Source organism: Borostomias antarcticus (assembly GCF_949987555.1).
Source record: "Borostomias antarcticus genome assembly, chromosome: 22".
NCBI classification, from domain to species: Eukaryota; Metazoa; Chordata; class Actinopteri; order Stomiiformes; family Stomiidae; genus Borostomias; species Borostomias antarcticus.
The window spans coordinates 5,725,942-5,740,736 of NC_140255.1; the positions used below are offsets into that span (position 1 = coordinate 5,725,942).

The window sequence follows — 14,795 nt, forward strand, 5'->3', positions numbered from 1 at the left end:
CCCCCTACGGCAGATTGGTATGGCCATGGCTTTTTTCTGTCTGATTGAGCTAGAGACACACAGTCTTCACCAGTGGGTGCAAGGAGACTGCCCGGAGGTCTTCATGGTGGAGTCAGGTAGGTGGCCCGGAGAGGGGTACACTGTCCCCGACTGGCTCTGACCTGAGGGGGTGGAGTCTCATCACCACGCCACTATCCACGCCACGGGCCCCACAACTCAACTCTTGAGTGGGTTAGAGACACAGTCTTCATTGGTGGATGCATTGAAATTGCCCAGAGGTCACTGTACTGTCCCCGACTAGCTGTGACCCAAGGGGGCGGGGCCTAACCAGCACGCCACTATCCACGCCACGGGCCCCACAACTCAGCCCCTGAGTGGGCTAGAGACACACGGTCTTCACCGGTTGAGTCAGGTAGGTGGCCCGGAGAGGCTACACTGTCCCTGACTGGCTCTGACCTGAGGGGGCGGAGTCTCACCCCCACGCCACTATCCACGCCACGGCCCCACAACTCAGCCCCTGAGTGGGCTAGAGACACATGGTCTTCACCGGTGCGGGCGGGTAGGTGGCCCGGAGAGGGGTACACTGTCCTCGACCAGCTCTGACCTGAGGGGGCGGAGTCTCACCACCATGCCACTGTCCACGCAACAGACCCCACAACTCAGCCCCTGAGTGGGCTAGAGACGCACGGTCTTCGCAGGTGGGTGCATGGAGATTGCCCGGTCCATAGTAGTTCTAGCAGTAGCTGTTACATACAGCTGCAGCAGCTAGCCCACCTCACATTTTCTCCAGGAAATGTACTTTCTAGTTTGATGTATAATGTGGCAAATGCTATAGTAGCAGCAGCAAGCATCAGCCCACTATAGCTAAATAACGCCAGACAAGATTACAGACTGTAATCAATGTATGAACAATGTCACATTGAGCATGCTCAACATTATGTTAAAATTGAAATACATCTGAAACCTCCGAACGTAACGTTAGCATTAACTAACGTTAACTAAAGTTAACCCTAAGCCGTTAGCATTAGCTACCGTTAGCATAGCTACCTAGCCTATCAATATAGTTGACGTTAATATAAAGAAATGTAACATTAGATAATGTTAGCTAAGTTATTCAACATTGACCCACTTACCCTCTAGATCTTTTCCAACGATGTCCTAAAGTAACCACATGTCATGATCATTTGCATCATAGACATATGTTCATATCTATGATTAGCATGATCATAGCAGCTTCATTGCTAAAAGCATAGCAAATGTTAGCCAACGTCATTACATATGACTTCCTATCCAATCAGAGGCAGAGTAGGGCGGGTCTTCCTATGGTGACGTGTTTTCCGCCGAGTTCGCAGGACTCATGAACGCGCGCCCAGCGTCCCCGAGGCTCACAGCACATGTTTCAAATGGGCTCGATACAGGTATTGGTGGCTTCAAAAACAAAAAAAACAAAAAAATGAATTTAAAGTTTATATTGATTAGATTGGTCTCTGATGCTGAATGATACCCAGAAAAATTTTGTTTTCCTTTTCTAGCCCTATCTATCATAATCCACAAACCATGGGAAATAAGGGTCTTGGTCCGCATGCCGTCACGTGACTTGCAATACCGAGCTTTGGCCACTACGTCAAATGGCTTCATGCGCCGGTGAGCAACTTTCATTGAAATGAATAGGCAGCCATTTTCAATGCCGTCTCCAGTTTATATTATACCTCCATGGTTGCTGTACCCTCATCAGCGCGACACCTGATACGTGAGAGAAATCACAAATTCAGATCCTCATGACTACGGGTCGTGAATCACGGCTGACCAGTTCTCAAAAACCAACGACAACAATATTTATCAACCAGGAAAACCTTTATTAGTTATATTCTTCAAACGTATTTTCCAAACACAACTCTTGAGGTGTGAGTTCGGGAAGGGTGGGTTCAGTGCATGGCGGAGGTGACGGTGCGCAGGGCAGCAGGCAGGGGGCGCTAGAGAGCAAGCTGGAGTCCGGGCCGCCATGGCGGGTCAGTGAGGAGGACAGGACAGGACAGGCAGTCGTCAGGGAGGGACGGTAACAGAAACCCCCTGAGTGACAGAGGAATATCAGGGACATCACTTCGAGATACCCTTCGCTCTTCCAGGCCACCAGGGGGAGGGGTGTGAATCAGCACAGCTGGTTTTCAGCTGCGACCGTTTAAACCACCAGGTCTCTGGCTCACACGCCCCTAGCAGAAGGTCCCCTAGCAGAAGGTCAATGTCATCAATGGTCTGTAAACTTCACCGCATGCAGGATGGTGAGTTTGCACGCGGTAACAGCAAGTAAAAAGATGTAGATGTTGGCTGTCCCCTCTGTCACTATCTCTGAATTCTTTCTACCCCCCTCCCACCTGCCCCCCTCCCTGGCTCGGAGTAGAGCTAAATTTACCCATGGTCAGCCATGCTTTCATAAAGCCCTCTCTCTCTCTCACACACACACACACACACACGGTAAAGAGCATATATGGTGACTTTGTCACAAGAAGCTCTTGGGAGCACTCATACTTCCTGTAAGTTTAAGCCAATGAAAGTTGTGTTGCCAAGAAAGACACATGGTAAAGGAAGGCAGTCAACCGTGATGAAGACAAGGAGTTGGAGAAAGAACCACGTGTCCAGCAGACAAACGCACTCTCACTCTCTGACACACACACACACACACACACACACACACACACACGGGGGCCTTCTCTGTGACGCTGGGGTGAGCTGCTCATACCCCCCCCCCCCCCTCCACCTCCTCTTCCTCCTCCTCCTCCTCCTCATGTTCAAAGGCAGCCCGGGTGATTGAAGATGATCCTCCTAAATCAGGATTGTTCAAACATGGCACACATTGCAATCAGCCCCAGTGGAATTAACACAATAAAAACATTAAGCCAAATAAAGCACTAAGTGGTCATAAACAAATCTGAGCATCGAAGGCAACTGAGAGAAAAAAGAGAAACCTAAAAAGACAAAAGCCAGAGCGCAAAAGAACACAAAAAAGAATGAAGTTGCCATGGAAACAGCAAAGGTGAGGAGAACAGATACAATCAACCGTGACTCCTCCCTCCCCAGGACCACCCCCTGGTCAGGACATCTCTCCGTGACTCCTCCCTCCCCAGAACCACCCCCTGGTCAGGACATCTCTCCGTGACTCCTCCCTCCCCAGAACCACCCCCTGGTCAGGACATCTCTCCGTGACTCCTCCCTCCCCAGAACCACCCCCTGGTCAGGACATCTCTCTGGGCACAGACGGACTCCTGGCACATACCATCACATACCACCACGCAGAGCGGATTCCAGTGGGAGAGAATGTGAGACAGGGGCGCCCCCTGCTGGAGGCTACTATAAACCTCGCATGCTACTGTAGGACTCCAAGAATCTGAAGGCAGGCGAATAGCACTGAGCGCGGGTGAACTCAAATACTATAGGATTAGTGGATCAAGGAGGAAGTCGAGTCACGATCAAAAGTACTAAGACGTTTAGATATACTTTCAACCACAGCTGACTGAGCCGAGTTGTGCAGAGTTGGGTCTTCTACTGTGCACGTGACAGGACCCCACTCTTGTCCCAGTGTTTCAGTGGTGATTCATGGCAAAGGAAAGATAACTCATGTTTATACAAGGCAAAGCTTAGTGAATGCAAACATCAATCTCACTTGGAAAAAAAAATCACAGAGATAATCCCTCAACTGAAAAAATAATAAACACAAGAGAAACTCAAACAAAGTCTCATATCGATGGAATTCTTAGTTGCACGGGTGTCATGCAGGCGGCCACAGAGGCCCATCTCCTGTTCCGTTCCAGTGTCCAGCTTCCCTGATTGGAGGAGAGGTGTGAGGAGCGGGGCTTGGTGAAGAAGTGATGGGTTGGTCCTACTCCAGCTTGACGCCCGTCTTCTCTGTGTTGAGGAGGTGGAGGCTGTCGTCTATTAAGAAACTGGAACACAGAAGTTTATGTGTGAATGGGGAATGCCAGGTAAACAGGCGTAAACAGGCGCAGGATCATGTTTTGTAAATAAAGTGTAGGTGTGGGATCATGTTTTGTAAATAAAGTGTAGGCGTGGGATCATGTTTTGTAAATAAAGTGTAGGCGTGGGGTCATGTTTTGTAAATAAAGTGTAAATAAAGTGTAGGCGTGGGATCATGTTTTGTAAATAAATTGTAGGCGTGGGATCATGTTTTGTAAATAAATTGTAGGCGTGGGATCATGTTTTGTAAATAAAGTGTAGGCGTGGGATCATGTTTTGTAAATAAAGTGTAGGCGTGGGATCATGTTTTGTAAATAAAGTGTAGGCGTGGGATAATGTTTTGTAAACAAGGCTTACTGTAGGTGTGGGATAATGTTTTGTAAACAAGGTGTAGGTGTGGAATGTTTTGTAATGGTTTGGGAGATGTTTATCTGAGGTTTGATGAATCTGAGTATGTTATTAGCTAGCAGGGAGTCTACATTAGAGACACCTTTAGAGACACTGATCAATTATCTCAAAAACATGTCCCATTGATGGCAAACAAAACTCATAACCTCCTCTCACGCCTCCTCAAAACCTACTGTACAATCAGGAAAAACTACCATCTACAAACAGGCCCCCCTGGCTAAACAAGCCAGGGACTAGTTGACCCGGCGGAGGGAGATGGGGGCGGACCTGTAGAAGAGGAAGTGCACGGGCACGGTGCTGAGGTGCCAGGCGGCATGGGCGTCCAGGGCCCAGAGCAGCGGCGGGAAGTCCAGCAGCTCCAGCAGCGCCAGGCCGTGCAGCAGCAGGACCACCCCGCCACACTTCCACCAGTACGGCAGCGTCCGCCGGTTCAGCCAGCACCAGCACAGCCACCACAGCAGGTTCACCATGCCTGGGGGAGGGGGCGGGCACCAGGGAGGAGTCAGAGAGAAGGGGGGCGGGCACCAGGGAGGAGTCAGAGGGAGGGGGGGAGGGGCATCAAGGAGGAGTCAGAGAGAAGGGGTGGGGGGGCATCAGGGAGGAGTCAGAGAGAAGGGGGGGAGGGGCATCAGGGAGGAGTCAGAGAGAGGGGGGGAGGGGCATCAGGGAGGAGTCAGAGAGAAGGGGGGGAGGGGCATCAGGGAGGAGTCAGAGAGAGGGGGGGAGGGGCATCAGGGAGGAGTCAGAGAGAGGGGGGAGGGGCATCAGGGAGGAGTCAGAGAGAAGGGGGGAGGGGCATCAGGGAGGAGTCAGAGAGAAGGGGGGAGGGGCATCAGGGAGGAGTCAGAGAGAAGGGGGGGAGGGGCATCAGGGAGGAGTCAGAGAGAGGGGGGGAGGGGCATCAGGGAGGAGTCAGAGAGAAGGGGGGGAGGGGCATCAGGGAGGAGTCAGAGGGAGGGGGGAGGGGCATCAGGGAGGAGTCAGAGAGAAGGGGGGAGGGGGGGCATCAGGGAGGAGTCAGAGAGAAGGCGGGGAGGGGCATCAGGGAGGAGTCAGAGAGAAGGGGGGAGGGGCATCAGGGAGGAGTCAGAGAGAAGGGGGGGAGGGGCATCAGGGAGGAGTCAGAGAGAAGGGGGGGAGGGGCATCAGGGAGGAGTCAGAGAGAGGGGGGGAGGGGCATCAGGGAGGAGTCAGAGAGAAGGGGGGAGGGGCATCAGGGAGGAGTCAGAGGGAGGGGGGGAGGGGCATCAGGGAGGAGTCAGAGAGAAGGGGGGAGGGGGGGGCATCAGGGAGGAGTCAGAGAGAAGGGGGGAGGGGCACCAGGGAGGAGTCAGAGAGAAGGGTGGAGGGGGGGGCACCAGGTAGGAGTCAGAGAGAAGGGGGGAGGGGCACCAGGGAGGAGTCAGAGAGAAGGGGGGAGGGGGGGGGGCATCAGGGAGGAGTCAGAGAGAAGGGGGGAGGATTAAAGTAACCTGACGCACCACAGGGTTTCACACTTCAAACGCTCCTCAACGTCGTGTCAACTGAACCCCGCCCAGCACAGCTGTAACAGAACGCTGACTGGCCCAGTCTTTTTTTTGACCAGCGGAGACAGACAAAATAACTCATCCTCAGATTTATGTATATGGGGAAAAATATTTTTTCCAGCAGATGTCTTAGTTACAATATTGAATTAGGAAAGCAGTTTGGTGTTAATATGAGTGGGATTTTTTTTCCAAAAAGTACCGCGTACCCTCTAGTATCCCAGACATACAGTATAAACACTGCTGTGTGACAGTGGCTATTGTCCCAGACAGCCCTCAGAGAGCAACAGTCCTGGAAATGTGCAGCGTCGTACCGATGGTGGCGTTGGCGGCCATGTTGTAGCCGTAGTCGAAGCTGACGAAGGTGAGGTAGGAGACATGGGAGGTGAAGGCCAGGATGAGCAGCACCCCCACTAGGCTGGACACCCCCGGTCGGCGCAGACCCAGAGTCCTGCGCAAAGGAGGAAACGGCCAAAGGACAGGTTAGCACACAGCATGCTATAACTGTTAGCTCAACTAGCACACAGCATGCTATCTACAGCACCTGCTGGATAACTGTTAGCTCAGCTAGCACACAGCATGCTAATTAAAGCACTCGCTGGATAACTGTTAATTAAGATGTTATTAAGCCACACTTTGGATATCCGTCACCTTCATCCAAGTGTGGTCACACGTGAGATTTTACTTCCAATTTTCAAGTAAACCGTGGGTATAGCCAAAACTACTGGACTCCATGGCCTCAATAAAGCATTTAGCTGTAACCAATGTAAAACCATTCATAGCCACCAATCCAGAGCAGTGTTTGGTGAATATCGTCACAGTTTGTTAGTGTCATTACTAAAAGCATAACAACAGTTCTCCTGCTGAGCTTACCTCACACAGCACAGGTATATGGAATAGAGGATGACAGCAGAGGCGCAGAAGTAGTCCATTTTCTTAAAGAGAGAAACACATTAGTATCCTAAACACATTAAGCCCCCCTGCCCCACAAGCCTTGTTTGAACCTGGAGGAAGGGGAGGGTGGGGGGGTTGATGCACTGCAGCGTATACCCACTGTCTTCATTCATACTAACTACTTCCCTAACAACAGACTGGTCTCGTCTCATTCTGAAGAGAGCAGCAGCTTGTGAGCAGAACCTGTCTGACTCAGAAACAGGGACAAAACATCTCTCCTTTCATCTGACCACTGGTTAAACACTGTCAGTGGTTCCCCTACCACTGCCTTGCCGCCCCTCCTGAAAGACCCAAAAGCCCCAAAATAGTGGACTTTTAGATTGCTAACATTTTTAGAATAAGTCAATGGAGTTTAACATAGCGAAAATTAGCATTGTGGATAGTGGACATTTCCTGACTGGGAGTGAGATGATGAAATGAAAATGTCTTCTGATGTTAGCAGCTATGTAGGCTAACATTAGCTAGGCTATGTGTTGTGGACTGAATGGCGTTAGTCCACATAAAGTTGTTGACACCATGTATCCGTGAAATGCCCGCCCCGTGACAACACTAGTAGTTTCGGGGGACCTCCCACCCCTGAAAAAAATCCTAGGGGAAACTGCTGCTGGTTAAATACGTCAGTGAGACTGACTGAGAGCAGGTCTGAATCTGACCGTTTAATTCAAGGATTAGCGGATGTGTTGACAGTAATAGCATTAGATAGACCTGAAAAGCGGAGTTAAACTGGTGGGCCGCTTGCGTAGCCCTGTCCAGCAGCGTTGAGGGAGTCTACATGCACACTCCAGGTGCTGCTAGTGTCACAGGTCCAACCAAAGTGACGTTATCGGCGGTCCCGGGACCACCTGGGCTTTTCAAATGGTGAATACTGAGCACAACTACTCATGCTCACAGAACTATTCACGCAAACTATGCACAGAACTATTGAGCAAAACTACATCTGCTGCTTTCTAATTCGCTGGCCAAGATATGCTCTGGTGCTATTGGCTGCTATAATGTTTAAAAGTGTGAATTGGTTACCTCAGTGAGATATGTGTCCTTGGTGTGGAATACTGTAGACCAGAACCAGGCATTGAGAGACACCTGGAGGAACACAAAATACATCCTGTATCTATATGTACAGTATATATGACAAACATCCTTGAATCACACACACATTCTCTCTTACACACACACACACACACACACACACACGCACGTGTGCTGACCAGGGAGAAGGCGGTGATGGTGTGGTACATGGGGCTCTGGCGAGGCACGGCGCTCCGGTAGCGCAGCAGCATCAGCAGGCTGGCCAGACCGTTCAGCAGAGAGGCCAGCGCCGACACCGGCTCCTCGAAACACAGGAAACGAGCAAACGGCCACTGGAACCACAACAACAACACACATAGAGACTCAAACATACACACTACCACCACAACTACTATGAACCCTTTACTAGTCTACTACTACTAACACACACAGAGACTCAAACATGTTCCACCATACTATAGACCCTCTACTAGTCCAAGTTCCTATAGACCCCTCTACTAGTCCAGACTACTATAGACCCTCTACTAGTCCAGGTTCCTATAGACCCCTCTACTAGTCCAGACTACTATAGACCGTCTACTAGTCCAGGTTCCTATAGACCCCTCTACTAGTCCAGACTACTATAGACCCTCTACTAGTCCAGGTTCCTATAGACCCCTCTACTAGTCCAGACTACTATAGACCCTCTACTAGTCCAGACTACTATAGACCCTCTACTAGTCCAGACTACTATTAGACCCTCTACTAGTCCAGACTACTATAGACCCTCTACTAGTCCAGACTACTATAGACCATCTACTATTCCAGACTACTATAGACCCTCTACTAGTCCAGGTTACTATAGACCCTCTACTAGTCCAGACTACTACAGACCCCTCTACTAGTCCAGACTACTATAGACCCTCTACTAGTCCAGGTTACTATAGACCCTCTACTATTCCAGACTACTATTAGACCCTCTACTAGTCCAGACTACTATAGACCATCTACTAGTCCAGACTACTATAGACCCTCTACTAGTCCAGACTTCTATAGACGGCCTCTACGAGTCCAGACTTCTATAGACCCTCTACTAGTCCAGGTTACTATAGACCATCTACTAGTCCAGACTACTATAGACCCTCTACTAGTCCAGACTTCTATAGACCCTCTACTAGTCCAGGTTACTATAGACCAGGGGTAATCAAGTAAAGTTCTAAGAGGTCCATTTTGACAAAATGGCCTCAAGCCAGGGTCCAGTGGTGATGCGTGCGTTTTTTATGCCCTCAACACAGATTTGTTTCCTTGCATATTCCTATCAAATTATTATATAGCAGCAAGTATGTTACTGTGAAATACGCATGGAAGTTAAAATATTGTTCACTTCAGTTGTATGGTCCCCAACTTACTTTAAAATCAAATGAAGTAGACATTTCAACAGTCCAGACTACTATAGACCCTCTACTAGTCCAGGTTACTATAGACTCTCTACTAGTCCAGACTACTATAGACCATCTACTAGTCCAGACTACTATAGACCCTCTACTAGTCCAGACTAATATAGACTCTCTACTAGTCCAGACTACTATAGACCATCTACTAGTCCAGACTACTATAGACCATCTACTAGTCCAGACTACTATAGACCCTCTACTAGTCCAGACTACTATAGACCCTCTACTAGTCCAGACTACTATAGACCATCTACTAGTCCAGGTTACTATAGACCATCTACTATTCCAGACTACTATAGACCATCTACTAGTCCAGACTACTATAGACCCTCTACTAGTTCAGACTACTATAGACCATCTACTATTCCAGACTACTATAGACCCTCTACTATTCCAGACTACTATTAGACCCTCTACTAGTCCAGACTACTATAGACCCTCTACTAGTCCAGACTACTATAGACCCTCTACTATTCCAGGTTACTATAGACCCTCTACTATTCCAGACTACTATTAGACCCTCTACTAGTCCAGACTACTATAGACCATCTACTAGTCCAGACTACTATAGACCATCTACTATTCCAGACTACTATAGACCCTCTACTATTCCAGACTACTATTAGACCCTCTACTAGTCCAGACTACTATAGACCATCTACTAGTCCAGACTACTATAGACCCTCTACTATTCTAGACTACTATAGACCATCTACTAGTCCAGACTACTATAGACCATCTACTAGTCCAGACTACTATAGACCCTCTACTAGTCCAGACTTCTATAGACGGCCTCTACTAGTCCAGACTACTATAGACCATCTACTAGTCCAGACTACTATAGACCATCTACTATTCTAGACTACTATAGACCCTCTACTAGTCCAGACTACTATAGACCCTCTACTAGTCCAGACTACTATAGACCCTCTACTAGTCCAGACTACTATAGACCATCTACTAGTCCAGACTACTATAGACCCTCTACTAGTCCAGACTACTATAGACCATCTACTAGTCCAGACTACTATAGACCATCTACTAGTCCAGACTACTATAGACCATCTACTATTCTAGACTACTATAGACCATCTACTAGTCCAGACTACTATAGACCATCTACTATTCTAGACTACTATAGACTCTCTACTAGTCCAGACTACTATAGACCCTCTACTAGTCCAGACTACTATAGACCATCTACTAGTCCAGACTACTATAGACCATCTACTAGTCCAGACTACTATAGACCATCTACTAGTCCAGACTACTATAGACCCTCTACTATTCTAGACTACTATAGACCATCTACTAGTCCAGACTACTATAGACCATCTACTAGTCCAGACTACTATAGACCATCTACTAGTCCAGACTACTATAGACCATCTACTAGTCCAGACTACTATAGACCATCTACTAGTCCAGACTACTATAGACCCTCTACTAGTCCAGACTACTATAGACCATCTACTAGTCCAGACTACTATAGACCATCTACTATTCTAGACTACTATAGACCATCTACTAGTCCAGACTACTATAGACCATCTACTATTCTAGACTACTATAGACCATCTACTATTCCAGACTACTATAGACCCTCTACTAGTCCAGACTACTATAGACCATCTACTAGTCCAGACTACTATAGACCATCTACTAGTCCAGACTACTATAGACCATCTACTAGTCCAGACTACTATAGACCCTCTACTAGTCCAGACTACTATAGACCATCTACTAGTCCAGACTACTATAGACCATCTACTAGTCCAGACTACTATAGACCATCTACTATTCTAGACTACTATAGACCATCTACTAGTCCAGACTACTATAGACCATCTACTATTCTAGACTACTATAGACCATCTACTATTCCAGACTACTATAGACCCTCTACTAGTCCAGACTACTATAGACCATCTACTAGTCCAGACTACTATAGACCCTCTGGATCCAGACTACTATAGACCATCTACTAGTCCAGACTACTATAGACCCTCTACTAGTCCAGACTTCTATAGACGGCCTCTACTAGTCCAGACTACTATAGACCATCTACTAGTCCAGACTACTATAGACCATCTACTATTCTAGACTACTATAGACCCTCTACTAGTCCAGACTACTATAGACCATCTACTAGTCCAGACTACTATAGACCATCTACTAGTCCAGACTACTATAGACCATCTACTAGTCCAGACTACTATAGACCCTCTACTAGTCCAGACTACTATAGACCCTCTACTAGTCCAGACTACTATAGACCATCTACTAGTCCAGACTACTATAGACCCTCTACTAGTCCAGACTACTATAGACCATCTACTAGTCCAGACTACTATAGACCATCTACTAGTCCAGACTACTATAGACCATCTACTATTCTAGACTACTATAGACCATCTACTAGTCCAGACTACTATAGACCATCTACTATTCTAGACTACTATAGACTCTCTACTAGTCCAGACTACTATAGACCCTCTACTAGTCCAGACTACTATAGACCATCTACTAGTCCAGACTACTATAGACCCTCTACTATTCTAGACTACTATAGACCATCTACTAGTCCAGACTACTATAGACCATCTACTAGTCCAGACTACTATAGACCATCTACTAGTCCAGACTACTATAGACCATCTACTAGTCCAGACTACTATAGACCATCTACTAGTCCAGACTACTATAGACCCTCTACTAGTCCAGACTACTATAGACCATCTACTAGTCCAGACTACTATAGACCATCTACTAGTCCAGACTACTATAGACCATCTACTATTCTAGACTACTATAGACCATCTACTAGTCCAGACTACTATAGACCATCTACTAGTCCAGACTACTATAGACCCTCTACTAGTCCAGACTTCTATAGACGGCCTCTACTAGTCCAGACTACTATAGACCATCTACTAGTCCAGACTACTATAGACCATCTACTATTCTAGACTACTATAGACCCTCTACTAGTCCAGACTACTATAGACCATCTACTAGTCCAGACTACTATAGACCATCTACTAGTCCAGACTACTATAGACCATCTACTAGTCCAGACTACTATAGACCCTCTACTAGTCCAGACTACTATAGACCCTCTACTAGTCCAGACTACTATAGACCATCTACTAGTCCAGACTACTATAGACCCTCTACTAGTCCAGACTACTATAGACCATCTACTAGTCCAGACTACTATAGACCATCTACTAGTCCAGACTACTATAGACCATCTACTATTCTAGACTACTATAGACCATCTACTAGTCCAGACTACTATAGACCATCTACTATTCTAGACTACTATAGACTCTCTACTAGTCCAGACTACTATAGACCCTCTACTAGTCCAGACTACTATAGACCATCTACTAGTCCAGACTACTATAGACCCTCTACTATTCTAGACTACTATAGACCATCTACTAGTCCAGACTACTATAGACCATCTACTAGTCCAGACTACTATAGACCATCTACTAGTCCAGACTACTATAGACCATCTACTAGTCCAGACTACTATAGACCATCTACTAGTCCAGACTACTATAGACCCTCTACTAGTCCAGACTACTATAGACCAAACTTCTAGTCCAGACTACTATAGACCATCTACTAGTCCAGACTACTATAGACCATCTACTATTCTAGACTACTATAGACCATCTACTAGTCCAGACTACTATAGACCATCTACTATTCTAGACTACTATAGACCATCTACTATTCCAGACTACTATAGACCCTCTACTAGTCCAGACTACTATAGACCATCTACTAGTCCAGACTACTATAGACCATCTACTAGTCCAGACTACTATAGACCATCTACTAGTCCAGACTACTATAGACCCTCTACTAGTCCAGACTACTATAGACCATCTACTAGTCCAGACTACTATAGACCATCTACTAGTCCAGACTACTATAGACCATCTACTATTCTAGACTACTATAGACCATCTACTAGTCCAGACTACTATAGACCATCTACTATTCTAGACTACTATAGACCATCTACTATTCCAGACTACTATAGACCCTCTACTAGTCCAGACTACTATAGACCATCTACTAGTCCATGCTAGATAGAGCATCTTCAGAGAGGGTCTGTTGTACCTTGCCATGGAACTGCGGGACGCTGTAGCCCTCAGCCTGGTACAGCCCGACGGTGGTCCACATGCACTGGTACCGGCAGTCATCACGGCATGTCCAGCCTGCACAGGGACACGGGGGGGCGACACCCAGAGATGAACTCACTACTCATTAGACAACTCACACACTCCTCTTTCACACTGTCTGTCGTTTCTAACAGGCACACACCAACACAAACACACCTGGTTTCTATGTGTATGACACACAAAAACACAAACACCTTGAAAGTATGATGATGTGATGTGATGGGAAGGCTTAAATACCACCGCTGGCCTGGATATTCTGATGTATTAGATTTCCACCTCAGCCAGAAAAACTGGTTATGTTCTGGTACCGTTATGCTACTGAATGTGTGCCATTTGTCACTTGTCAGCCTTCTCTAGCCATCAATCCAATTAAACCTAACTCATTCACACTGTCTAAAATAATAAACTCAAATCCGTGTGATAATTGCTGATATACTAAGGTTGTTACGATGTCATAAATTCAAGTAGTGTTATGTAAAAAGTTAGCAGTCAGCTCACAGGTCTAAAACGCCAAAACATTCTAACAGTACTGTAGCGAGCTTTAACTTTTCAACGACAGTGACTATGAGCTCGCAAGGCTAGCTATAGACTGGACTAGCTATAGACTAGACTAGCTATAGACTGGACTAATAGCTGTAGACTATAGCTGGCTGTGTGTCAGCGGCAGACGAACAAGTGTTTGACGATGTCAGCAAGCGCTGCATTCTTCTCTTCTGCCACATTTACACACATCTGTTGTGCACGCAGCAGCTTACTCCAGCACACTAGACTAAGAAGTAGCAGCTTACTCCAGCACACTACACTAAGAAGTAGCAGCTAACTCTAGCACACTAGACTAAGAACGTAGCAGCTAACTCTAGCACACTAGACTAGCTTGCTGTCAACATCAAAAGACAGCTCACCTGTGAGCGCCATGTACGGGGGCTGGGTTGACTGGAACCCTCTCAGCCGAGCCCCGGTGCAGTTGGTCCGGACACAGTGCTTGACACAGTCCCGGTAAACCGGCTCCTTGTCGCCTTGCGACCCGTGAACAGTAGCTGTCGAGAGCAGAAGAGCAAGGCTGGCCAAGGCGGATACAAGGACAGCTGTGCAGGGGGCCATGGCGGTGGTGTCAGCCCGTCAGATCTCACAAGGCACCGAGGGGCGATAACGACACCCAGACCGGACTACGAGAGCCCACATTACCAGAGCAGCATTCCCTCTGCGATAGCTGTCTGGCTCCGTTGACTCTGTGTAGTTGACCCGCTGTCCTGGACGTCTAGACCACCGCACACTCTGCC

General features: G+C 47.4%; 1 protein-coding gene across 1 annotated transcript; it reads right to left on the reverse strand.

Annotated features, from left to right (window-relative positions):
- Positions 1-1,903: 1,903 nt before the first annotated feature.
- On the reverse strand, positions 1,904-14,795 carry pgap3 (post-GPI attachment to proteins phospholipase 3). Its single transcript, XM_084455835.1, has 8 exons — positions 14,418-14,795; positions 13,454-13,551; positions 8,060-8,212; positions 7,872-7,934; positions 6,774-6,835; positions 6,215-6,351; positions 4,645-4,849; positions 1,904-3,938 (listed from the first exon to the last, which is right to left on the reverse strand). Exons 1-8 carry the CDS (start codon positions 14,614-14,616, stop codon positions 3,875-3,877), a joined length of 981 nt encoding a protein of 326 aa, XP_084311961.1. The 5' UTR covers positions 14,617-14,795; the 3' UTR covers positions 1,904-3,874.